This window comes from Colobus angolensis, unplaced genomic scaffold (genome assembly GCF_000951035.1).
Source record: "Colobus angolensis palliatus isolate OR3802 unplaced genomic scaffold, Cang.pa_1.0 Scaffold252, whole genome shotgun sequence".
In the NCBI taxonomy this organism is placed as follows: Eukaryota; Metazoa; Chordata; class Mammalia; order Primates; family Cercopithecidae; genus Colobus; species Colobus angolensis.
In genome coordinates, this window is record NW_012115733.1 from 1,695,459 (window position 1) to 1,721,990 (window position 26,532).

General features: G+C 40.5%; 1 protein-coding gene across 2 annotated transcripts in view; it reads right to left on the reverse strand.

Moving 5' to 3' along the window:
- Positions 1–25,853, reverse strand: part of CLCN5 (chloride channel, voltage-sensitive 5) — a 167,627-nt gene extending 141,774 nt beyond the window's left edge. The window contains exons 1-3 of one of the 2 annotated variants that reach the window (XM_011946640.1): positions 25,676–25,853; positions 24,987–25,062; positions 23,145–23,286 (exon numbers count right to left, since the gene is read on the reverse strand). In XM_011946640.1, the coding sequence (XP_011802030.1) occupies positions 23,145–23,160 (16 nt within the window). In that variant the 5' untranslated portion in view covers positions 23,161–23,286; positions 24,987–25,062; positions 25,676–25,853. Of the gene's footprint in view, positions 1–23,144; positions 23,287–24,726; positions 25,063–25,675 lie in introns of both variants that reach the window. The other variant, XM_011946641.1, reaches the window with a different exon arrangement.
- Positions 25,854–26,532: the final 679 nt, after the last annotated feature.

Sequence of the window (26,532 nt, forward strand, 5' to 3'; positions counted from 1 at the left end):
GGGACTCAGCTACTGCAATATTCTATAAGAGTATCCATTTGTAGCTTTAACATTTTAGAATTCTATAAAAGGAAAAGCCAATTAACTGTGCCGGTGTCCTCTGGAGAGTGGGAAGGAGTCACTGAAGCATATTCTATGTTAATGGGGCAAAACTCTATTAGCATAAAACAAACAACTGAAAAAAAAACCCCACCTGGAAGACAAAGTCCACCCATCTGCAAATATAGACTGGAGAGTCCTTCCTACTTAAGGGTATAGGTTCTTTTCTTTCCAGGTTTTATCTTGAAAATAATAGTCTTTTATTTCCCAATTTTTTTGTAATGCCAAATGACCTCCAAACAAAACCAAACCAATCCAGCTACAATTGGTAGCTGGAAGGGAAGGCCAGACTTGAACATAGTGGTATTGGTGGAGTGAGGAGAGTATTTTTTTTCCCACTTTTCCCACTTTAAGGTAGAGATACTTCTCTTAGAGTAACATTCCCAGCCTCTTTCTGCCCCTTTCTTTATTCTTCCCCATGGTAGGAGCTACAATTATTTGCCCAAGAGATTCGACAACAGAAATTCAAGTTATATCTCAATTTCAAGATGGGGCCATTTCCACTACAGTTTAAAAACAATTTATCTGCCTGCCCATTCATCTATGCATAACTAGAAACATATGCACAGGCATGAGCCATGTGTTTCATCACTTGCTGCCTGGCTGATCCAGGATGTCAGAAACCAAAAGACTTAGATAAGCAGTGTATTCTATGATTGGAAGTTTCTATGTATATGCAAGACAGGGGTCTGATGAGGAAGGCATACTAACACAAATGGGCCCTTAAAAAACCTGTATGTCAAGGTCTCTGACCTCTCTCCATGTTGTGCCACACAGAGTTTCCGTTTTGTGAAGAGAAAAGCATGTCAGTTCAGTGACCTGTCACCCAGTTCTGCATGTTCCTGTGAGTATAGAGGGGACCTCTACTGAAATCCTATCCATCTTTCTCCAGCCAGCTCAAATGTCACCTCCTTCCTAAACCTTCCAACCTCATGCTAGCTGCAAATAACCTCTTTTCTCTTAAGATTCTAAGCCCTTTGTTTCTACCACTCCATTATATATGATTTTATGAACAGTTGCGTGTATACATGTTCTTTTACCACATAATAAGCTCCTTGATGGCAAAGTCTAAGTCACTGATTTTTATATGAGTCACAGTATCAACACAATGCCTTACACAGTTATTCAATAGGTGTTTATGGGACTAAAACCCTAGAATGTACCTAAGTATAACAGCTTCCTTGTTCCTTACCCCTTAATAATGCAAACATTAGAGAATAGGCCTAATGTCACCTTAGAGACTTAATGGCTATAACAGCAAACTTTAATCCAATGTAATTTTTTGGCTTCTTCAGCTTTTAGTCTCACGTACATGATAGAAGGATGAGATATCACCCACCTCCAGGAGCTAGATGAAACTCTCTAGAGCAGTGCTGTCTAACAGAAATATAAAAATGTGAGCCACATATGTAATCTGAAATTTTCTGGATGCCACCTTAAGAAAAGCACAAAGAAACAGGTGAAATTAACTTTAACACTCTAATTTATTTGACCCAATATATCCAAAATATTACTTCGATGGACACAGAGAGTAAAAGGGTGGTTACCAGAGAATGGGAAGAGTAGTAGGAGACTATGGGGAAGGTAGGGATGGTTAATGGGTACCAAAAATAGCTAGAATGAATAAGACCTACTATTGGATAGCACAACAGGGTGACTATAGTCAATAATAATTTAACTATACATTTTTAAAGAACTAAAAGAGTATAATTGGATTGTTTGTAACACAAACAATGCTTGAAGGGATAGATACCCCATTCTCCATGATGTGATTACTATGTATTACATGCCTGTATCAAAACATTTCATGTACCCCATAAATATATACACTTACTATGTACCCACAAAAACTAAGAATTTTTTAAAAAGCAAAATATTATCATTTTAACATGTAATCAATACAGAACATTGTTGAGATATTTTACATTTTTTATCACGCTGTCTTTGAAATCTAGTGTGTATTTTACACTTACACTATATCTCAATTCATACCAGGAACTACTTATTAGCTGTGAAAGCTAGTTACTTAATTTCTCTTTGCCTTAGTTCCTCAACTTTAAAAGAGGGGTAATAATAGTATTTACCTTATAGAACTATATTGAGGTTTAATAATTTAATATGTGGAAGGGCTTAGTACCTGATAAATTGTAAGGATTCAATAAATATTAACTACCATAATCCTCTACCATATCATCTACTTATGAAAAAACTTGAGCTAAAAAACCAAGTGTATTTCCCAATTTCATAAAGCAAAGCAAATGCTGGTTCTACTCCCTGTCTTTTACATAGTTGTCTATTAAACCATGCAGGGCAGCTGGGAGCAATGGAAAATCATATTTTTTACCCATTTAAAATTCCAAAGTGCTAGCCAGATGGAGCTTGGGAGTCAGTCCAAAGAGCAACATTCTTCAAAATGGTAGCTTAGAGAAATGCCATCCAGCTGTGTTACACTAATGGTCCTTTCACCCTACCACTTCCTTTAAGCTCTGTCCCCATTTGCTGTAATATTTCATCCATGTTACTAAGTGAAAAAGCAACATAATTTCTTGTGTTTTACTCAGCATTATTTTGGGTTATTTTGTTGCTTTTTTAAGATGACTGGTAATATTGAATATTCTTGTATAAATGTGCAAAACGTCCAGCACCTAAGATGATTGAATCTTTGACATACTTGATTGTGCTCTTCAGGAGACTCAAAGCAGAAAAGATGTTATACAGAAGCAATAGCCAAATCAAAGGAATAATGGCCTGGGAATCAAGGAATCTGATTTCTGGCCTTGGGTCTATGAATAAATCACTACATTACCTTAGCCAACCCATTTACACTCCTGAGCTATATCTCAGTTTAAGATACATTTGCATACAGTATTTAGGACTAAGTATCAATATGCAATAACTCAACATAAAATTTTATCAAGTCTCAGCATTTTTGTCTGTTGCTCTTTAAACGTTCTGGTGGTAAGATCCCCTTGAAAAAAAAATCAGCATTGACAAAGTCTGGGTATAAGTTACTTTAATAGTCAAATAACCAAAACACCTAGAAAAGAAAATAAATGGTCCATCTATCTGATATGTATGCTGTTACTAAAAGCCAAACAATTGTCATAACCTCTAGCTTTCAACTAGGTAGCAAGGTTAAGAATTACAGGATATCAGCATTAATACAAAGGGGCATCAATGGTCACTTCCATGGGTCTCCTGCCCTACCCAAAATTCCCTTCATGAAAATTCCTCAACTTCAGCATTACTGACATCTTGGGTCAGATAATTCTTCGTGGTAGGGAGTTGGCTCGTGCATTGTAGGATGTTTATCAGCTTACCTGGCCTGTTGCCACTAGCTGCCAGTAACGCCTCCCCACAATTGTGACAAAAATGTCTCCAGACATTTCTAAATTTCCCCAGGGGGTAAAATTGCCCCCAGTTGAGAACCACTACTATGGATCCTGTCCATGATTACCCTAAATTTCTTTGGAATTAAACTTTTACAGAGACTGGCAATTTTCAGTGTGTAACTGCTTATGCGACACAGCCTCATTAATACAACATGCAATGATACACTCTCATTGGCAATCTTTCCAATTAATTTGCATTTAATACACATACAGTAGAACATACTTTTGCAAAATGACCCATTACACTGCAGAGATTATCCATGTATCTTTTTCAGAGCCAAAACAATGTTTTCATATGAACAGTGATGTTGGTAGCTAATATTTTAGATTAAGATATTTATATTTTATAACCCATGATATATTTATTTAATGTTAGCACCCTGGCTTTAATTTACTGTCCAAAGTTTTCAATACACTACCCATCTACCATCGCATTCTCCTCCATCAAGCCCCCATACTTACTGTTACCCATTTAACTGCTCATGTGTTCTGGTTCCCAATGATTAAGCCCTATTCTCAGCCACCCACCTTTTCACCTAAAGTACTAACAGAGGGTTATTCTATTTCCTTGGGTCTATGCATACAAGCAAATTGGGAAGGAGTACTAATGAGCCGCAAAATAACAGAATCAACCAAACATGTAAGGAATATCTACTGTTTAATGCTATGGAGACACAAAAAGAAATAAATACAAGACATGAAAGAACCACAGAATTAAAAAAAAAAAAAAAACACCATATCAACCACATGCCCAAAGTCATTCAGCTAGCTGATTTTATATGCTGATAGTGGAGCATCCAAATAAAGGTATCCTGATTGCAGCTATAGATGAAAACTAGAGTTTAGAGCTACCTTTATAGATTTGGGACTCAACACCTGGAGAAAGAACACCAATCAAATAATGGTGGTTACGTCTAAGGATGAAGTTGAAGGGGCATTTTCACTTTTTACTCTAGATGCATCTGTATTATTTTTTAATAGGAATATGTAATTGTGTGTTACTTCTATAATTTAAAAAAAAGGTAAAGCCAGGAGTGTAGATGAAATCTCTGAGGCAGTGAGTATAAAGAGAGAAAAGTCAAAGAACTTGATACTCCTGAATATGGACATAATTAGGAGGCAGGAGGAAACAAAAGTAATGGAGAAGCAGTGACAGAGGCAGGCAGAAAGGGAACTAGAGGAGTACAACTCTGTGGCCCAGGGAGGGAAGTTTCAAAAAGGAACTGAACAGTCAACACAACCCAAAACGGGAAAAGGTAGAGAAATAAGATGGCAGAACAAAATTTAGGTCAGAAAGAGGCCTCTTAAAAATCATAACCTCCTCCCTACATCACATCCCTCAGTCTCTGAGGAAATTGAGGCCCAGAAAGATTAAGTGGCTGACTAGATAGGTATTGGTGGCCAGAAGATACAGTAAAGGGAGACCAGAACACGTTTATGGACGATAGCGAATGGGTCCAGCGGAAAGGAAGAGAAGAAACCAGAGGAAAAGAGGTATAATTGAGTAAGTAGTATCTATAATAAACAGACAGAGAAGGGACTGAAGCAGAAGTAGACAAAATAATACAACTTTTCCTCTGAGACTGGATAACTTGTTTCCTTTTTGTTTGGGTTGTTATATACGGAGGTGAGGGAAATCCCTCAAACTGAGTACCTGGATTTCCCCCAGAATTCTGCCTTTGGCACCTTTTCCCTCTCAAAGTATACTCAAATCCTAGGCTTCATGTATCTTCTATACATGAAGAATCCCCAAATCTCTGCTAGAGACCAGACCCTCTCTATACCCCAGGCCATGGGATATATGTGGATATCTGATAGGCACCCAAATTCAAATCATCTCAACTTTGCTCCCACTCCAGCACTCTGTCTCAGTGGAAGGCCTCACACAATGAATGACTTCAGGCAAATTACTGAACATCATCTCTCATTTTATCTTTGTAAGTAGATGAAAAAAATTTGGTGGATGACAGTAAAGTTGGAGTCACAGCTGTTAGAATAGCCTTACCCAGTGAGTGTTTGTTGATGGATAACAGTAAGTTAAAAAGTCTTGGCTGGGCGCGGTGGCTCATGCCTCTAATCCCAGCACTTTGGGAAGCTGAGGCGGGCAGATCACCTGAGGTTGAGAGTTCAAAACCAGCCTGACCAACATGGAGAAACCCCATCTCTACTAAAAATACAAAATTAGCCGGGCGTGGTGGCACATGCCCGTAATCCCAGCTACTCGGGAGACTGAGGCAGGAGAATCGCCTGAACCCAGGAGGTGGAGGTTGTGGTGAGCCGAGATCGTGCCACTGTACTCTAGCCTGGGCAACAACAGGGAAACTCCATCTCAAAAAATAAAAATAAAAAAAAGAAAAAGAAAGTATCAATTAGCCTGATTCAGAGCTATGCCAAATATAGCAGACAGACCATAAGGTGACCCCCAATGATGCCCACCTCCTGATATTCATGTCCTTGTTTAATCCCCTTTCCCTGAGTATGGGTGGGACATGTGAGTAGGTTCTAACCAATAGAATATGGCAAGGGTAATCGGAAGTCACTCCCATGACTAGATATGTATGTGTATATTATTGATTCCTTCTTGCCATTGTGAGAGACAAACTGAGACTTTATCCCTCGCAAGCCTTGAAAAACAAGGTGCTGTTATATGAACTGCCTATAGAAAGACCATGTGACAGGGAATTACAGGCAGCCCCTAGGATCTGAGGGCCTCAATCCCACAACCACAAAGAACTAAATTCTGCCAACAATCACATGAGCTTGGAAAAGAACCCTGAGCCTGAGATGAGACCACCGGTTCTGCCAACACCTTGATTGCAGCCTATGAGACCCTGAGCAGAGGACCAAGTTGAGCCATGACCATCTCCTGACCCATGGAAACTGCAAGATAATACATGTTTGTTCTGAGCAATTAAGTTTGTGGTAATTCATTATGCAGCAACAGAAAACAAATATAGCAAATGATGTTTTATTAACTCTTTGAATAAAGGTATTTATGAAATATATGTGATAATAAAGCTAAAACTAACAAGAAGAACAATAAATAAAAATTTAATTACATTAATAATTTAAGTAAAGGCATAGAAAGGTTCTTGTTTAAAAAATTAGGAAGGGCACGGTGGCTCATGCCTTTAATTCTAGCACTTTGGGAGGCCGAGGTAGGTGGATTGCCTGAGCTCAGGAGTTCAAGACCAGCCTGGGCAACACAGTGAAACCCCATCTCTACTAAAATACAAAAAATTAGCCGGGCGTGGCAGCATGTGCACGTAGTCCCAGCTACTCAGGAGGCTGAGGCAGGAGAACTGCCTGAACTCAGGGAGCAGAGATTGCAGTAAGTGGAGATCGTGCCACCGCACTCCAGCCTGGGAGACAGAGCAAGATTCTGTCTCCAAACAAAAAAAAATCGAAAGGGTAGCCAGGCACGGTGGCTCATGCCTGTAATCCCAGCACTTTGGGAGGCCAACGCAGGCGGATCATGAGGTCAGGAGATCGAGACCATCCTGGCCAACATGGTAAAACCCTGTCTCTATTAAAAATATAAAAGAAAAAATTAGCTGGGCATGGTGGCTCACGCCTGTAAATGCAGCTACTCGGGAGGCTGAGGCAGGAGAATCGCTGAGGCAGGACAATCGCTTGAACCAGGGAGTCGGAGGTTGCAGTGAACTTAGATCACGTCACTGCACTCCAGCCTGGCAACAGAGTGAGACTCCATCTTAAAAAAAAAAAAAAAGAAAAAAAAAATTGAAAGGGCGCTTATTTCAGCAGCACATATACTAAAAATTAGAATGATACAGAGAAGATTAGCATGGTCCCTGCACAGGGATGACATGCACATTTTTGAAAAAATTAGAAGAGAAAGGGACAGACAGATAGAAACTTGGAGGGAAAAGTGGGTTCTGGGATCATTATGAGTTCATAGTAAGAAATAATTATCCAAAATCCAATATTATTTGAGACCATATTAACAGGGTATAAGGTACAAAACAAAAAGTCTTATTGTGCCACATGAACTGGTTGAATCAGATCAATAAATACTTCCTGGGTGACTCCACCTAAGGAATTAGGAGGAATGGAGGGATGTATAAACTATGTTCCCTTCCCTAAAGTATCTTCCACTCTATTGGGGAGCTAAGATAAACATATAAGAAAGTTAAACCATAATAAAGAAGTTAAATAACAGTTGAAGACAATGGCAGAAAAGATGTTATAAAGCTGGCATTACAATTTATCTGGCAACTAGTTAAAGGAAATAACAGAAGCAGGAGTTCAGAAGAGGATGATAACATATCACATGATAAATATTATTACTGTTTTACAATATGACATAAAAGTGGTTGTATTCAACACTAGGATGCAATTTCACATTATTGAGCATGAGCACTCAAATTTTGAAAATGTGGAGATAAAGAAGCATTCAATCTGTGCTAGTTCATGGGGCTTTTGTAGTGGGAGACAACATTATGTTTTAAAGATGAGTAAATCTGGGCAAGAAAGGGTTAAATAATTTGCTCATGATTACAAGTCAGTAAGTCAACTATACTGAGAAGCAGATTTTCTCTTAGTTTAGTACACTAGTGAAAACACACATTATCTTTCTAAGTTACCTTAGTGGCTACTTTTGGTTAACAAAATGTTTTCATTAAAATAATTTGAAATCCTACATTACCTTTTACTCTTCTTCTCCCTTCAAAGTTGCCCAGTAGTCTAACTTTGTCATTTATTCCTTTGTGCTTTGTGATATCTCTTACATTTATCACTTCCTTTAAATTCCAAAGTTAACATCTTATATACAGGTCCTTAGAATGTTCTACATGAATCTTATTCAGCAATCTCTTAACTCATCACCCCAGTTCCAGTCCTTCCTTTCCATCTGTCCTGCACAGTTCTGACCATGACAGTTCTCTGCTCAAAGCCCTTCAACTGTACCCCACTGTATACGGAATGAAGTATGAATCTTTTAGTTTTGAAGCCAGGATTGGATTCAAATCCTAGCTCCACCAATTCCTAGCTATGTGATCTGTGGCCTCATTTTCTAACGTGTTAAATGTGAATAATAACAACTGCCTCATAGGTCCTGGTTTTCCTGAGCCCCTGTTTATTCCTATTCCATCTGATTAGTACTCCACTCTCAAAAGTGTCCTCGTTTTGACAATTAAATCATTTGGTCAATAAAGGGTTGTTACAAAAAGTTAATGAGACAATGTATATAAATATAACAGGTCTGGCATGACACTTTCAAGTTCCCTCAAATGTACCTGGTACTTTGCTGGCTGAAATAATATCTCTGACATCTCCAGCTACAGAAGAACCTACCCATACTGCATGGTCTTCCTCACACGCCACCTCCTCACCTTTGTCTAACTTCTGTGGTAGTCCATGACTCTCTAACCATGTCTCTAACATAAGCTTGGGTTATGGTTATTAGTGCACTTATTTTAACTTCCTCAGAGACTAGCTTTTGGAAGGACAGTATCTGCTTCTGAATCTTCTTAGTCCCACACATAATACCTAATAGTGTCTTCCACACAGAAGATACAAAATCACTTATTTAAATTTAGAAAAGAAACAGAATTTTGGCTACAGAATTGTACTTCACTTACCCACAGGCTTTATTCAAGCCTCTGCTTTCTTACTCCCTTGAAATCATTTCACTTGCTCATTAGGGCCACAGCAATAGTACTCTAACAGGAAATTTCCTTCTTTCACAGCTGGCCATTACCTTGATTGATTGGGGGTGGCAGTGAAGAAGGGATTCTGGGAGCTATGGTCCTAGAAATACAGAATAACTAAAAGCACAGGTTCTAGAGGCAGACTGCCTCAGACTCAGGCTCTACCAGTTACAATTTCAGAATACGACCCAACCACTTTATGCCTCAGTTCCTATCTGCTATACCGTTACTGGAAAGATTAAATGAGATAATCCATGTAAAGCACTTTTAGAAGCACATGGTAGGCTGGGCATGGTGGCTCACGCCTGCGATCTCAGCACTTTGGGAGGCCAAGGTGGGCGACCACTTGAGGCCAGTTTGAGACCAGCCTGGCCAACATGGTGAAACTCTGTCTCTACTAAAAATACAAAAACTAGCCAGGCATGGTGGTGCATGCCTGTAGTCCCAGCTACTTGGGAAGCTGACGCATGAGAATTACTTGAACCCAGGAGGCAGAAGTTGCAGTGAGCCCAGATCACGCCACTGCACTCCAGCCTAGGTGACAGAACAAGACTCTGTCTCAAAAAAAAAAAAAAAAGCATATGGTAAGTACTCATAAATGATAGCTATTATTATTGGTTCTTTTCTCTTTCTTGACCTCAGTCAACTCAGAATACTTTATTACAGAGTAAGAAATGTAAGCAACATCCTCCATGCAGGGCAGTCAAGTACAGGCTTTGAGCACATACAAAGTCCAGCCCACTCAGAGCTCAGCATCTTCTCTGTCTTTCTAGGATGTCTGGTTTCTTCTCCCAATTCCTCCCTCCTTCATGCCCGGTCCAAGCTGGGGCCAGTTCTAACAGCTTCTGTGATCACCAACAAAGATAAGAATCTTTATGCCTCGTTCTCTAGGCATAACCTCCAGGTCCAGGTTCAACTGCAAACCAAATTCCAGGCAGCTCCTCATATTCTGGTTTCCACAACCAGAAAAAATATCGCAAAAGTTGCATTCTTTATGATTCCAGTCTTTCTACCCGTGATTCCAGTCTTTCTACAGCCTGAAATTACATAGCCTTTTCTTTTCTCACAATTGTTCCCATTACTCCAGTCTCTACCACCTGCCCGATTATATATCTTTCTCAATCAACATCCTAGAGTAAAACCTGTCTTGTGTTCTACCACCTATCTCCTGGCTAAAACCCCAAATGTTAGAGAAGGAGGGTCACTTAACACAGGATAGTGACTCTTGTCTCTGAACATCCACAACTGGGTGAAGGAACTCTTCATTATGCCAAACCAAGAGGACACTGACAGACAACCCTTTGACTTCTTGTATCTCAGACAAAAGCCCTTTTTGGGAGGAGACTGAGCTAGAAGGGGCCTTAAGAATTTGAAGATTTAACTTAATCCAAACATTATAAGGTAAATATCAGGTAATTTATATCTTCTCTACTTCAAGCATAAGATTATACTTGCATTTTTCCTCAGGTCCTTAAGTAAAAAGCTCAAGAAACTGTAGCTTAGCATTCACTTGCAACATTTAAACAAATTGAACAAGAAAAACAGCTATCATTCTACACATTGAAACATTTAATGTTTAAATTGTAGTCTGGAATACAATTACTATGCTGTTTAGGTATTAATATATCCAGAGATCAAAACTAATGACATGATTACAACTGTTTCATCAAAAAACTAATCAAGTAATTTTTACCCAATTTAATCTTACTTGTTTTCTTAGCATTATGCTTTAACAAAGCAACATCTCTCCTAAGTCCTCTGGCCACAGAGGTAGCTTTTAGAGACCCTTGGTTTTATCAGGGTGAGCCTCCTTTGCTTCAGACCTGATCTCTCACCTCAACCACTAATATTCCTTTTATTAGTATAAATTGTCGAGGAAAGAATCTAGTGAGGTACAGTTTTTATTTAAATTTTAGTATTTAAAGGTTTTACAGGTTGTTGTAAACAAGTCAAGCAGTACAGAAAGGTGTCAAGTGAAAACTAAAATCCCTAGCCTCGCCACCTCTAATCTCCAAGGTAACTGACAACTATTTCTTGTGCGTCATCCTAGAAATTCTCTAAGCAAATGCAAGAACACATATACACGAATTCTTATATAATACCTCCCTTCTTTGTGTTGAACAAGTGGGATCCTGTAATATATACCATTCTGCACCCCTTTTTTCACTTAAAAATTTATCTTGGACACCATTCCCTGTCACTATATGTATACCTACTTTACTGTTTTATTTTCTTATTTGAGACGGGGTCTCACTCTATCACCCTGGCTGGAGTGCAGTGGCACATTCACTGCAGCCTCAAACTCCTGATCCCAAGTGATCTTTCCACCTGAGCCTCCTAAATTGCTGGGATTACAGGCGTGAACCACCACATCCAGGCTACTTTACTCTTTTAAATGAAATGAACAGCATACCATAGTATGTAAATACCATAATTAACATGACGGGTCTCTCATGCTGTACATTAATAAGACTGTTGATAGTAAAAAAGATGGCAACAGGAAGGCAACCAACATCCTTGTAACAAGTGACCTTTGTGCAGTTCCTTTTGAGAATAGATTCATTGGGACAAAAGGTGTACAAGTTACATTTTGAGAAAGTCTTTCAAAGTGCCCTCTAATGGATTCTATCAACCTATATCCTACCAACAGTACACAGAGCTGGGCTTTTCAGTCAATCCTCTGAAGTTCCTGCAGTTTAAATAGGGAACAGATATTTAACACAAAAATAGCAAAACAGTGATCATTTTGTTACGTCTTTTAACAGTCTAGAAAACCAAGTGCCATAATTGGTAGCAACCACATCCTGGTATGATTAGCCTTGCCCTTATCCAAATGCAAATTCAGAGGGTGCTGTTCCTCAGTATTAATCCAGCTCCTAAATAACGAATTATATAGGTTGAGAGATTTAGAAGTAGATTTAGCACAGAAGAGAAAGCTATACTGCTCCTGGCACCACTACCCATAATTATCTCTAACACTAGGAGTGTCACATAATGGTGTGATATAAGGTAGTTTCCACTCACCCATAATTAGTTAAAGGCATTGATAAAAGAGACACATTGAATATGTAAGAACACAGTACATCAGCATATTCATGGCATGGGATGAAATAATTGAAAGATTTTGCTAGTTTAACAGAGAATGGAGTTGGGGGGATGTGGTTCCTAGTGACAGTGAAGATCTGTAAGCATCACTACATAGAATCTAGTGAATTATTTTGCAAAGCATCTTAGCATACCTTATCTCATTTCATCTCCATGGCAATCCTGATAGGAACACAAGGCAGTTATTACTCATTAAACAAAGATTCAATGAGCACATACTATACGCTGGGCACTCTCTGCCAGGTATTCGGTATAAGATGAATGAGACACTCCTCACTCATTCACTGGTCACTCTGCCATATCCAATCTATCTCCAAGGCCTTCATGTTACCAAGTTAGGGTACTTGGTAACATGGCCTACAAAACCCTGTATGACCTGTCCCCTGCCCATCTTTCCAATTTTATCACATGTCCCTTTATGCCTCATTCACTATGGTCCAGCTGCAATGGACCATGCTGGGAAAGGACCCAGGGATTCTTCCCACCTCAGGGATTTCCACCTTGTGTCCTCTGCCTGGGATGCTGTTCCCCCAACTTTTTGCCTGGATAACTCCTCCTCATCTTTCAGGTCTCAGATGAACTTGTCACTTCCTCCCATTCCCTTCTTCTCTCTATAAATTCAGTCTCTACTATTCTTTTTCATAGGACTTGACTTTTCTAGCACTCACAACACTTTATAAGAAAATAGCTGTGTATTTATTTGCACTCCAACTCCCCCATGAGACTGCAAGGCTTAAGAGGGCAGGGATCATGACTTTTGTGTTCACTGCTATAACCCCAGCATCCACCCAACACAATGCCTGCCTGGCACACAGCAGACGTGAGAACAAAAATATTGAACAAGTGCAGTCAATGCCCTCAAGGACCATACAATAGGGCCAGAGGCTAATTTTACCAGAGGATGGGGGAGGCTTCAGGAAAGCTCATGGCTGAAAAGTAAGCAGGTGCTTGCTAGGAATGCTACCTACTGAAATGATCTAGGCCAGCAGGGTCAGACTGCAGATAAGGAGGAGCAAGAAATGTATGGTGTCTCTTAGAATTTCGGCTTTGACATCTGGGTCCACGGTGGTATAATTATTCAATACAGAGAAATGTAAGTTAAGGAAACTCTATTATTATTATGTATTACTGGGGTATAGGACCCAAGGAAAAGAAGAGCTTGACAGAGTTGAGAATTTGGATGGCAGGAACTCTCTTGCCTACCTGTCTCTCACCATTCTCAAAGCTAAATAGGAAAGATTATTATTTCAACCTGGGAATATTCAGTGCTGAGTCACAGGTGGCCACAGGTAAGGCCAGACCAAAGGGAGGGCAGTGGAAGGACCAGAAGATTTAGCATAGACAGAGCCAGGGTTTTCTTCTGCATCTGAACACGTTTTTGGCCAGAAGATGTCAACAATGTAATTTATTGTGTTTATCTTTTGGAGGGAGGGACACAGAAGAAAAGAAAGAGAAAACTTCAGTGTCTAATATCTCACATGCCTAGTAATATCGATTTCATTTCCACTGGATGGTCCCTGTCCTGCATTTATTTCTAATTGCTCTATGTTTTGATTTCTGTGTTGTTCTATGTTCCTCCTGGATGTAGTCAGGGCAGAAATCCTAAATAAATATAATAAAATGCCACCTAATGCCAGAATGGTATTGGGTTGAAAATCATCAAATTATGACATTATTAAGGGAGATACTTCATACTATTAACTCCTCAACAGCTTCTTTGACCTGACCACGGGTCTATACATACTGGGTAGTTAACAGAAGGTAGGAAGGAGAAGAAGAAGAATCTGGCATTTGTAGCCACCAATAGTGAAACTTTCTAGTCCCGCCTCCCCCAACCCTTGACACACAGAACAGCACTACATGAAACAGGAAGCTGAATCATAATTCTGGTTAAATAATAAGAACTTACAGTTTATTTCATAAGCTAACATAGTGAGAAGGGGAAAGAAAACATCCTGGAAGCCTCAATGAAAAACCTATTTTTGAGGGGAGAAAAAAAAAGCTAAACTTTTCATGGTAGCAATAAAGCATAGTAGGAAAAGACTAAGATTCAGCAGAAAACTGTAAGATACCCAAGCCTGGGGAAGGCAGTGCAATGCAGTAGGACCAAATAGGTAGACAGACTGACAGAGAAAGAGCGGGCTGGGCAGCATTATCAGGAGCCCCAGGGTCTAATCCTGGCTTTGGGTACGATGTGACAGCTGTGTGGCCTAAAATAAGTCTCACTGGGCCTCAGTTTCTTCCTTTGCAAGATTATACATCTGAAACAGATCACCTCTGAAAACTCCTTCCAGTTTAAAAACATCTCTTTCATAATATACCTAATTTTATTTTTCATGTCGAAACTTATAATCCAATCAGAAGAGCTATAATGGACCAGGCATTTTGATGACTGACTCTCATCTAGAAGCATGTGCAGTAAATATTATCATAACCTTTCATATATTATAATAGTAAAGGCCAGCATTTGCAAGTGCTTTGCTGCATTTGTATTCACTCACTACATCCTCCCAATAATCCTGAATAGGTATGAGTATTAACCCCATTTTACAGATGAAGAAGGTAAGACACAAAGAGATTAAATAACCTGCCCAAAGTCACATGGCTAGTAGTGACAGAGTCAGGATATAAATCCAGCGAGTCTGTCTCCAGACATGACACTTGACCTCGGATGTGACAATTGAGGCTTTTGGAGTTTAAATAACTGTGGCTACCAAATGGCAGACCTGGGTTCAGATTCAGGTTATGGCACTCCAAGACCTGTGCTCCCTCCACAACTGTGTGCTTGGGAAAGAATAACTGATTCTTAGAGAACAATTTTTTGAAAGGTTGTTTTCGTTTACCCTCTATGCAATGCCTTCCATCAGAATCCATTCCCCACCGATTTCTCCCCCTTGAAGAGTTATGGAAAGGCAAAAGGCAAAGAGAGACAAAGAACTCATTTCTTTTTAAAAACTATTTATTTATTTATTATTTTATTTTATTTTATTTTTTTATTTATTATTTTAATTGACAAAGAACTCGTTTCTTGAGTACCTGCTATAGGTGAGGCACTGTGCCAGATAGAGGAAAAGGGGCTGGGGGTGGGGGCTGCCTGCTTCTTTATTCCTGCTCTAACAACCTGACTTTCTTTCAAGAGTTACCTACTTTTGTTTCCGTCAACAGGCAGGACCAGATGGCTTCTCTTAGGTGATAGTGGTCCAATTAGTAAGCCACATGGCTACCCAGATTTCACACTGAAGCTTTCATCAATTCACTGACTGCTTTGTGAGGCTCCCTCTTGCTCCCCACCCCCCATGTGTTAGCTAAATCACCAGAGTGTTTACAAATACACTGCAATGTGCCAAAAAAAACTGCACAGTCAAAACATATACTTCCTTTCAATTTGAAGAACAGTTTCTCGTTGCAACTATTTTATTATGATTTTCCTCTAGCCTTATTTTCACACTTAGCCTGACGTGCTATTTTGCCATCTTACCTTATTCTGCAACCTCTACATTAGATGCAGTGTAATTTCCCACCTTTTGCACAACTTCCAAAAGAGTTTTTTGTAGTCACTGGGAGAGACAGTGAAAAATTACAAGAGTACTTCAGGAAGTATTAATAGCAAAAATCCCGTTCTAACCAAACCCTCAGGGGCCTGGTTTCTTCTCTTTTGCTCTTTTGTTGGAAGGCAGAAGGGCACACAGAGTGACTGAAGCAGTTGTCCAGGGGGCCACACATGCTGCGCTCCTTGCTGCCAGGTACTTGTTGAGAGTCTACTGACTCTTACATCTCATTTTCAAATCACTTGTTTTCTGGTTATAAAAGTTATACACATTCATTGTATAAAATTTGAAAGTAAATAAAAGTATAATAAAAGGAAGATTAAAGTAACTGTACCCTATCACCTGGAGACAGCCAGTGCAACAACTTTGGATCATTTCCTTTCTTTCTGTATTTATCTTCACTTAATAGGTGTACATGTAACATGTGAACACACAGAGATACATAAACCCACACTTGAGTTAAAAAGAGAGAGATGGGTCCAGGCATGATGGCTCACGCCTGTAATCCCTGCACTTTGGGAGGCCAAGGCAGGTGGATCGCTTGAGCTTAGGAGTTCGAGACCAGCCTGGGCAACAAGGCAAAACCCTGTCTCTACAAACACTACAAAAATTAGCCAAATATAGTGGTGTGTGCCTGTAGACCCAGCTACTCAGGAGGCTGAGGTGGGAGGATTGCTTGAGCCTGGGAGTTTGAGGTTGCAGTGAGCCAAGATCCTACCACTGCACTCCAGGTTGGGTGACAGAGGGAGTCCCCACAGCATCAGTCTTGTTTTTTATTTTGTTTTTTTGTTGTTGTTGTTTTTCTTTTTTCTTTTTTTTGAGACAGGGTCTCACTCTGTTGCCCAGGCTGGGGGGCAGTGGCGAGATCATAGCTCACTATAGCCTCAATCTCCTGGGGTCCAGTGATCCCATGTCAGCCGTCCGAGTAGCTGGGATGACAGGCGTGCACCACCATGCCTGGCTAAGTTAGCGAAACTCTGTCTCAAAAAAAAAAAAAAAAAAAAAAGTTTTATTTTAGTAGAGACAGAGTCTATGTTGCCCAGGCTAGTCTTGAACTCCTGAACTCAAGCAATGCTCCTGCCTTGGCCTCCAAAAGTTCTGGGATTACAGGTATAAGCCACCACACTCAGCTAGTCTTTATTTTTAATGGCCAGATATTATACTGTTCAGAACTATCATAATATACTTACATTCCCCTAGTATGAAAACTATGTCTTCAGTTTTTTCACTATAGATACTTTAGTATATAAAGCTGGGTACATATACCTGATAATGCCTTCAGAAATTATACTTTTTAAAATTAACAATCCATGTTATTTACAGAAAAATGGAACGATACATGTAAGCAAAAATAAAGTCAACTATAATTTCTTTCTTAAAATACTTTTGTATATATCGTCTCAGACTTTTTTTTATACTATCCATACATGGACACAAACACATACATTAAAATGGGATCATACTATTAATAATTTTTAAAAAGCCACAATAATAATAGTTACTATACATTGAGTACTTACCACATGACAGGCACTGTGATTTTCTCATTTAATCCCTTCAACAATCCCCTCAACAACTGCTCAGCTTTCTCAAACTTGTTTGCACATTAGAATCGCCTGGGGAACTTCAACAATACCGTTCTCTGTCCCATCCCCAGAGATTCAGATTTAATTGGGCTGAGTGAAGCCTGGGCTTGGGAAGTTTGGAAAGATCACCAGGTGATCTTTGGGCACACTAGATAGGAACTGGTAGGTTAGCTACTATTTTATTCCTATTTTACTGATGGAGAAATCAAGGAACACTAAGACAAGTAATACACCCAACAGTACGCAGCTGATAAAGGTGTAGCTGGGATTTGAATTCAGATTTAAGCCCAGAGTCCATACTTTTAATGACAGTTGACCCTTGAACAATACGGGTTTGAACTGCACAGGTTCACTTACATGCAGATGTTTTTCAACCAAATGCACAGATGGAAAATACAGTAATCTCAGAATATGAAACCCATGAATATGGAAGGCCAAATTTTCCTATATGCAGGTTCTGTAAGGCCAACTGCAGGACTTGAGTATGCTAGGATTTTAGTATATTTGGGGTCTTCAAATCCCCCGAGTACATGGAGGGATGACTGTATCGACAGTTGGAATCTGCTTTTCCCTGCTCCCCCACTCCCTGACCCCTGGGTTTAACATTATGTCATGAACCTATTTCTATGTTACTAAATAGAACTCTACATTATTATTTTTGGAAATTCCCATATTCTGTTGTATAGATGCATCAAAATGCAAGTGTTTTCAATTTTTCCCATTATAGAAAATGCTGCAATTAATATCCTTATTGATACATCTTTGTGCACACCCTTAATTACTTCCTTAGGATAAATTCCAAGAAAATGAATTGCTGGGTCAGAAGGTAAACATATTTTTTAAAGCTTTTAATAAATATTGCCAAACTGACATTCCCACCACAAGTGTATGAGAACATCTGCTTCCTTGCGTCTTTGCCAACAGTGAGTTCTGTCATTCCTTTTTAATCTCTGCAAATTATACTGGAGAAAATGGTATGCCATTCTAATTCCCCTTTATTTGACTACTGTTGAGATACATGTTTACTGGCCATTTGCATTTCTTCTTTGATATATTTCCCTTTGCACATTTTCCCTCGACCTTTGTACATTTTTCTAGTAGAATATTTGTTTTTTCTTATTGCCCTGTTAAGTCTTTGTGTTACAGATAATGAATCTTGCTGCAATTGTTTTTGTTTTCTCATTAACTTTATTTATGGTTTGTGCAGAAATTTTAAATTTTCATATAATTGATTATATTAATCTTTTTCATTATTCTACCTTTGATATTATGCACACAAATATCTTCCCTATCCCCAAGATTATATACATAGTCTTCCATATTTTTTTAGTTCCTTTATCATTGCCCTCTCTCAAAAAAAAAAACAACTATTTATTGCCACAGTTCTAAAACAGGATTGCAATGCTCAGGTCTTAAGACTGAATCACAATTTGGGGGAATGGGGACCTGAGTAGGAATATTTTTTAAAGCACTACAGGTAATTCTGATGCCCCCTCCTTTATTAAGAAACATTAACCCTTCTAAATTTATGCTGTCATTTTTTCCAAATTACTTCAGCACACATGTTAAATAAATCATTTCATTAATTTGAAGTGCCACCTTTATCCTGGTTGATAAGCTCCATGATAGTAGAGACCATACCTGTTTCCACTGACCATTGTGTTTCTAGGGCCCAGCAGAGTGCCTGCTGTACAACTAGTGTTCAATAAATGTTAATGGAATAAATAAATAACACCTGACAACACAAGTCTCCAACTTCAAACTGGCTGGAGGTTATTAATGATAACCCTGAGTTATCAAAAATATTAAATTATGCTCAGTACACTGTTTAAAGAGGCCAGAAAAATATATTAGAGGGCTCCATTAAGTGAAGTCAAAATAACCTTGGCCCCATTTAAGAGGTATGGGAATTCAGATCAAATTCTCCATGGAGGAACCAGACAGCAATGAGCCAAGAGCCTAAGGAGATTTGGGTTCCTATAGCCCTTAAGGTTCCTCAACAAGCTCTAGAGACTGACTCAGAAGCTTCCTTGAGCTGAGAACAGACTCATGCATTCCCTCTTCCATGAGCCCACAGAAAGAATACTGGAATAGGGAATTAGGTGACCTAGATCTTTTTTTTTTTTTTTTTTTCTCTCGCTGTGTCGCCCAGGCTAGAGTGCAGTGGCGTGATCTCGGCTCACTGCCAGCTCTGCCTCCTGGGTTCATACCATTCTCCTGCCTCAGCCTCCCGAGCAGCTGGGACTACAGGCGCCTGCCACCACGCCTGGCTAATTTTTTGTATTTTTAGTAGAGACAGGGTTTTACCATGTTAGCCAGGATGGTCTTAATCTCCTGACCTCGTGATCCACCCCCCCAAAGTGTTGGGATTACAGGTGTGAGCCACCGCGCCCAGCTGCTAGATGTTTTCTAAGGATCTTTTCAAGTCTAAACTTATATTTAAAGACCCAAACAGACAACCACAGGACAGGGCTTCCGAGGACAACCTGAAATTACCTCCACAGAACAAGGTCCCTGTCCCATCCCAGGTTATAGGAAAATAATAGTGACAGTAGTAATAACAGCTATTGCTAAATTTTACTGAGCACTTACTATATGCTAAATAATATTCTAAATGTCTTACTATTATAATAATGGCACACACTTACATGGCATTTACTATGTTCCAAGTGCTCTGCATATATTAGCTTAATTTGTCATCACACCAAGTCTATCAGGTGTTCTGCTTTTCCCCCTTTTCAAAAATTGATATATAATAGCTGTACATATTTTGGGGGCATATGTGATATTTTGATACATGTATACAATGTATAATGATCAAATCAGGGTAATTGGGATATCTATCACCTCTAACATTTACCTTTTCTTTGTGTTAGAAACATTCTAATTTTTTCTTCAAGCCATTTTGAAATATATAATAAATTATTGTTAACTGTAGTCTCCCTACTGTACTATTGAACACTAGAACTTTTTCCTTCTCTTTAGCTGTATGTTTATACCCATTAACCCACTTTTCTTCCTTCCCCAACCTCCTTCCCTTCCCAGCCTCTGGAAACCACCATTCGACTTTCTACCTTCATGAGATCCACATTTTTTAGCTCCCACATATGAGTGAGAATATGCAGTATTTATCTTTCCATGCCTGGCTTATTTCACTTAACATAATGACTTCCAGTTCCATCCATGTTGCTGCAAATGACAGGATTTCACTCTTTTTATGGCTGAATAATATTTTGTTGAATATATGTAACACATGTTTTTTATCCATTCATCCAGTGATGGACACTTAGGTTGATTTCCTATCTTGGCTATTGTGAGTAGTGCTGCAATAAACATGGGGGTGCAGCCGTCTCTTCAATACTGATTTCCTTTCTTTTGGCTATATACTCAGCAATGGGATGAGTTATATTACTATCTCCATTTTGTAAAAGAGAAAACTTACACACAGAGGGATTAAGTGACTTGCCCAACGCCTCATAGCTACCAAGTGACGGAACCAATGGAGTGGAACTCAGACCCACACATATAACTATCATACCACACTGCTTCCAAACTATCATCGTATTTTGCTGGTTACTTCAGAGGTTACCCAAAACAAGGGATAAGCTGCAGTTACCCAAAGAGCTTACTTATACGGAACACTCCCCTCTTCACTAATGCTGGAAAAATGAGGTTTCACTTCAATGTAATTTTAAGCACATCTGATTTCAGGACCTGGGCTTGCAAAATACATTATTTACTATGAAAATATGACATTATGATTAAGAGTTGTTAAACATTAAAATGCTTTTATTATAAAATAAATCATTAACTAGTAATGACATTTCCATTAACTACAGAGAAAAAAAAAAACAAGCTCTTTATGCACCATTAGGAACAAAACTTTAGATCCCCATCTGTGCCAACCTCAGTTCTGTACTTTCAAAACTGTCTTTGAAACATCAACCTGACAGCCCACAGGTGTCTCAACCCAAACAGGTCATCCAAATCCAGTGTACCATCCCCATGCCCATCAGCTGCCTCTCATGCTCCCCATCCCAGAGAATGGCACCAGTGGCCCCCAGGCACCCAAGCTGGTAGTTAATCCAGGCCCATTTCTTGCCACATCCAGTCACAGAACATTCTAGAATCCCATTCTCTCTAACCTTTCTGCCCCTGCTTCTGTTCAGACCCTTACCTTCTCTCCCCTAAACTATTCCAGAAACCTCCTGACTGACTCCTAGTTTTCACCATTTCCAGCTCAGCACTGCTGCCAAAGTAATCTTTCTAAAACAAAATCTGATTATGTTACTTCCCTGTTTAGAATCTTTGTCTTCAGGATAAAGTGTAAAATCCTTCCTAGAACATACAAGGCTCTTTATTATCTGGCCTCCAACTACCTTCCCTGCTTCGTCTGAGGTCGTGCCCCTACACATCTCACATGAGGCAAACAGAGCAACTTGGAACTTCCCAAACAGTGCTGCTCTGTCTGCCCAGAATGCATTTCTCTCATTTGCCCATCTGGCAAACTCCTACTCATTTTTTTAGACCAGCTCAAAACTCAGACTTCATCAAGCTTTCCTCGGGGCTTCCCTTGCTTTTTGTACCTCTCTATTCCAACTTATTCAACGTGGCGAAATTATTTGTTTATGTGTCTGTCTTTAGATGACAAGGAATCTTCTAGCATCCTGCAACTTATTCATCTCTGTATTTCCTTTGTTGAATGAAAGAACGTCTCAGGATTTAAGCAAGAATATCCAAACTGCTCTTGATAAATGCCCATTGTGTGAGTCAAAGCAAGCATACAGGCCAAATCCTGTTTCCATAAATGTCTTCAAATTGATAATCTTTATACATGGAAACTACTTGTTACATTTGTGTGCCTACATAAAGTCACAACCAACACAATGAAACATTTTTAAAAGACACATTAGACCACCAACTAACTAACCTGCTGAATATTTCTAGATATTCAAGCTATTTCATTCCATTCCATTTAAGTAGTCTTTAACTTTTTATGGGTCACAGGCCAATTTTGGTAGTGTTTGTCATCATTTCTTAAACCCACACACACTTTTGATAACCATAAAAATCCCACATAACCCTGGAGATTCCTAAACCCTCCAAAGGGCACAAGCCTCAACCCCACTAAAAATAAAACATAATTTTGTATGTGGTAGGAATTCACAAGTTCATGAGAGATGTAATACATCAGCTAAGATACTACTGAGCTTTGCTCTCAGGTAGTTCATATCATTAAAATAGGCATTTTCCTTCTCAATGTTTATATTGTATCAAATATAAACAGTGTAACATTAAATATGCTCTTTCAAACTGCATACATCACAAAGTTTTTATTGGGAAGATGAAGCTGGAGAGGCACGACATCTGTCTCCCCAACCTTATGGTGGGGAATCTTATGATAGAAATTTGCCAGAAACAAATAAAAAACACAAATGGGAAAAAATATCCTGTCTCCTGGCATATAACCCCCCAACGATCACTCGTTTAAATGAAGGGAGTTCTTTTAAATGTTGCTGGCATGCCATTTTCCTACTTCTCCTCCAACCCCACTTTTAAATAATTTAAACTTATAGCTAGCAGCAGCTTCTTTTTAAACTAATGTGTTTTGTCCTTGCAAAGACAAAGGGTTAAATTAAAGAACAGCTGGCTGCCTGCCATTGGCTGGGTGGGGAATGGTTGGGTGAGGGTAGAGAATAGAGTAGGAGGAAAAACCAGTTAGAAGAATAAGTGCTAATTTCTTACCCTGCCACATGGCCATATTGATCCTATCTTCACCCACTCTGGGGTCGCAGGCTGAGTTTCCCAGAGCCACTCAGTTTTATAGGGAGACTTGATAGAAAAGCAGCTCTGTGGCTGTTTTCTGCAAGGTGCTAAAGCCCCAAACCTGAAAATGTAAACAGAAAAATGAATACCTAAAAGAAACTATACACTTCAAATGCTTGAAAATTATCTCCTGCCCCTCTCCGAACCTCTCTTTCAAAGATATGCAGGCATGAGTAGTGTCAAGTTTCCCTCTAAGCAGCAAGGTATCTCTGAAGAGAGAGAACACCAGAGATCTGGAGCGAGTTAATGCTGCCACTCAGTGCTATACAATGCTGCATGAATCACTGGAGCCTCAGTAAATAAGTTCTGAGTCTCAGCTGGTGAGATGCTGGATGAAATCACCGTTAAGCACCTTTCCTACCTTGAAGTTTCATACTTTGGAGACTGAAGAGCAACATTAATATCCAGTGCCCTAACCAACCCCCAAAATACCCAACTTTACATTTTGAAATCAGTAGGAGAGGAAAATTTATGAATACTTAAAGTTTGGAAACAGATCTTGTATAGGGGGAAAAAAAAGAAGCGGAATAAAAAGTGAAGAGTGATGATACCCTTTGAGTAGTAGTTCTTTCTCCTTGTGTCATTATACTTTCCCACTCTTTGCAAATTTCCTATAGTGAGCATATATTGCTTTTATAGTCGGGTGAAAATGAACCAAAGAAGAAGAAAAATGTAAAAATGGAATACCAGTTCAAAGAAAACCAAATTAATTCAGCTAATTCCTGTTGTTAAAACTTCAAATCCAGTCCTAGGACAATACTATTTACAAAGATATTCAAGGAGTTAGGGGCCGCGTGTGGTGTAATCTCAGCACTTTGGGAGGCCGAAGCAGGCGGATCACCTGAGGTCAGGAGTTCGAGACCAGCCTGGCCAACATGGTGAAACCCCGTCTCTACTAAAAATACAAAAATTAGCTGGGCATGGTGGTGCATTATAATTACAGGTGGCGCCTGTAATCCCAGCTACTCGGGAGGCTGAGGCAGGAGAATCGCTTGAACCCGGGAGGGAGGCCGAGGTTGCAGTGAGCCGAGATTGTGCCACTGCACTCCAGCCTGGGTGACAGAACGATATCCGTCTCAAAAAAAAAAAAAAAAAAATAGGAGCCAGGAATGGGAGAAAAAATGAGAGGTCTGACGACTTAGTTTGACTTAGAGGCTTAACACTCTGCTTGTCCATTTAAAGAAGATCTCAGTTAATAAATTGGTCTTCCCTACTTAGCATACAAGCCAATCTGTTTTTTCTAAAAGTCTTCACCTTTTTGACCTGGTGAACATTAAAGTAGATTGCTATTTCCATATCTTTTATACAACCAACGCCTCCGCCTCCTAAGTGAAAGCGCTAAAGCACAAACACTGAAGGTTAATACTAACGTGAGAATCGTGTTGGCCTTCTTTAATGACAAAAGGGTTAATGTGTACACCAGTCCCAAAACACCAACAGAGAAAAGACAGTGCTTTGCACAAGGAGAAGTTCGCGAAGTCCAAGAAAATTAGGAACCCACAAACTCCTAGGGTGAATTCACCAGGAAAAAGCGCTCCGATGACTTATCTGAGACCTGAGACAGTCTGTTTTGATTTGCCTTTTTTTCTTCTCCTGTTTCGCGTGCAGTTAAGAAGTAATGATCGTCGTCCCGTGGGACTAGGCGAAATTCAACATCTCTGAAGTTAAACCCGAGCAGTTGCTAATAAATGTATGAAGTTTAGGTAAAGTGGACTCGTGCTGTTTTTTTATGCTCCAAACTTCTAGATTTCCCGCACTTACTCGGGGCAGCTTCCACTGACGTTATCGCACGGGCACAGGTACAACTTCGCTGGGAACTCCGGGCAACTGATTTGCTCTGAAATGTTAATCAAAGGAAACGTGCGTCAATGTAAAGGTAAAGCTTTTCCCGTATGGGTCAAGGGGCTCAAGAGCAAGGCTCAAAAGTCTGGAGAGAACCAGCTACGCTCGTTAAGTGGCAAAAGGAAAACAGCGCAGCGACTACTTTTCCGAGAGTTTCTCCACTTCGCTAAGACCCATACAAAACCAGCGGCAAGTCCAGAGCCAGAGGGAGAAGAGCCGGGCCTCGGCTGAGCTTTGCCAGCCTAAGTCACCCTACCCCAGTCCGGGAAAGGGGACGCAGGCGGCTAAACACTCCGATTCAAAAGCAGGGCGGGCTTGGCGCCGCTCCGCAAGGAAACTTCGCTCGGGCAGCCCAGGGACCTTACTCGGAGAATAGGGCTGGGCTCCCGGGAAGACGCCGCTCCGCACTGGCTGGAACTAGCCTGTCTAGCTCTTCCAAGCGCTGGGCTGCCGCCGCCGGGCGCGAGGAAGCCCCATCTCCGGGGGTCCAAGCCAGCGGGGTTGCGCTTCCCCTGTGTCGCTGCGCTTAGTGGGTGCTCCGGGGGTGGGCCGGGGGCCAGCGGCCCGCCAAGGACCTGTTGAGGAAGGGACAGCCCGTTTGCCTTTACCTGTCGCCGAGGTCAGGAGCGGCGGAGTCCGTGTCCGCCGCCGGTGGGCAGCGCGCTCGGTCGGCTCTGGCGTCCAGGACACCAAGTTGAGTAAGCGCCCCACGTAGCCGGCAGAGCTTCATTCACACAGCTCAGCCGGGGAGGAGGGGGAGCGAAGCGGGCGCGCGGCTCATGTGACAGGGCGCCTGGCGAGTATCGGCTCAGCCCAGCAAGCGTCTGCGCGTGCGCGCCACGGCGGGCTCACACCCGGCACCTCTGCCCAGCGGAGGTGAGGGGAGGCCCGCCGGGGAGGAGCTGACAGGAGGAGTTTCAACTTGCGCAGCCGCAGTACGTCGGGCCCTCGCTGCCATATTTAATGAGTACTGGGCGGGCGGGTCGTATCCCAGCCCTGGGCGTGTCAGTTGCCTTTGAAAACGCAATGCCCCATTGTGTTTCACTATTTCCAGTTTTCAGCGCCTTTTTTGTTGGGGAGAAGGGTTGTCCTTAGAATAAAACTGTCTATCCTGAGCTTTCGGCCCACAGAGTAATTAGTAGTAGAAATCTAATACTAAAAACATTAGATCACATAATTTAAGCTGCTGCTTATGTGTCAGGCACGCTCCTAAGCCCTTTACTTTTTTCGTGTCATTTGGTGTTCACAATAACCCCGAGGGGTGTTTCTCCATTTTTACTCATAAAAATACACAGGTACAGAAAGGTTAAGTAACTTGCCTAAGCTCATATAATAGTAGGAATAGGAACAGTGATGGAACGTAGTGATACTTTTTTTTTTTTTTTGAGACGGAGTCTGGCTTTGTCGCCCAGGCTGGAGTGCAGTGGCTCGATCTTGGCTCACTGCAAGCTCCGCCTCCCGGGTT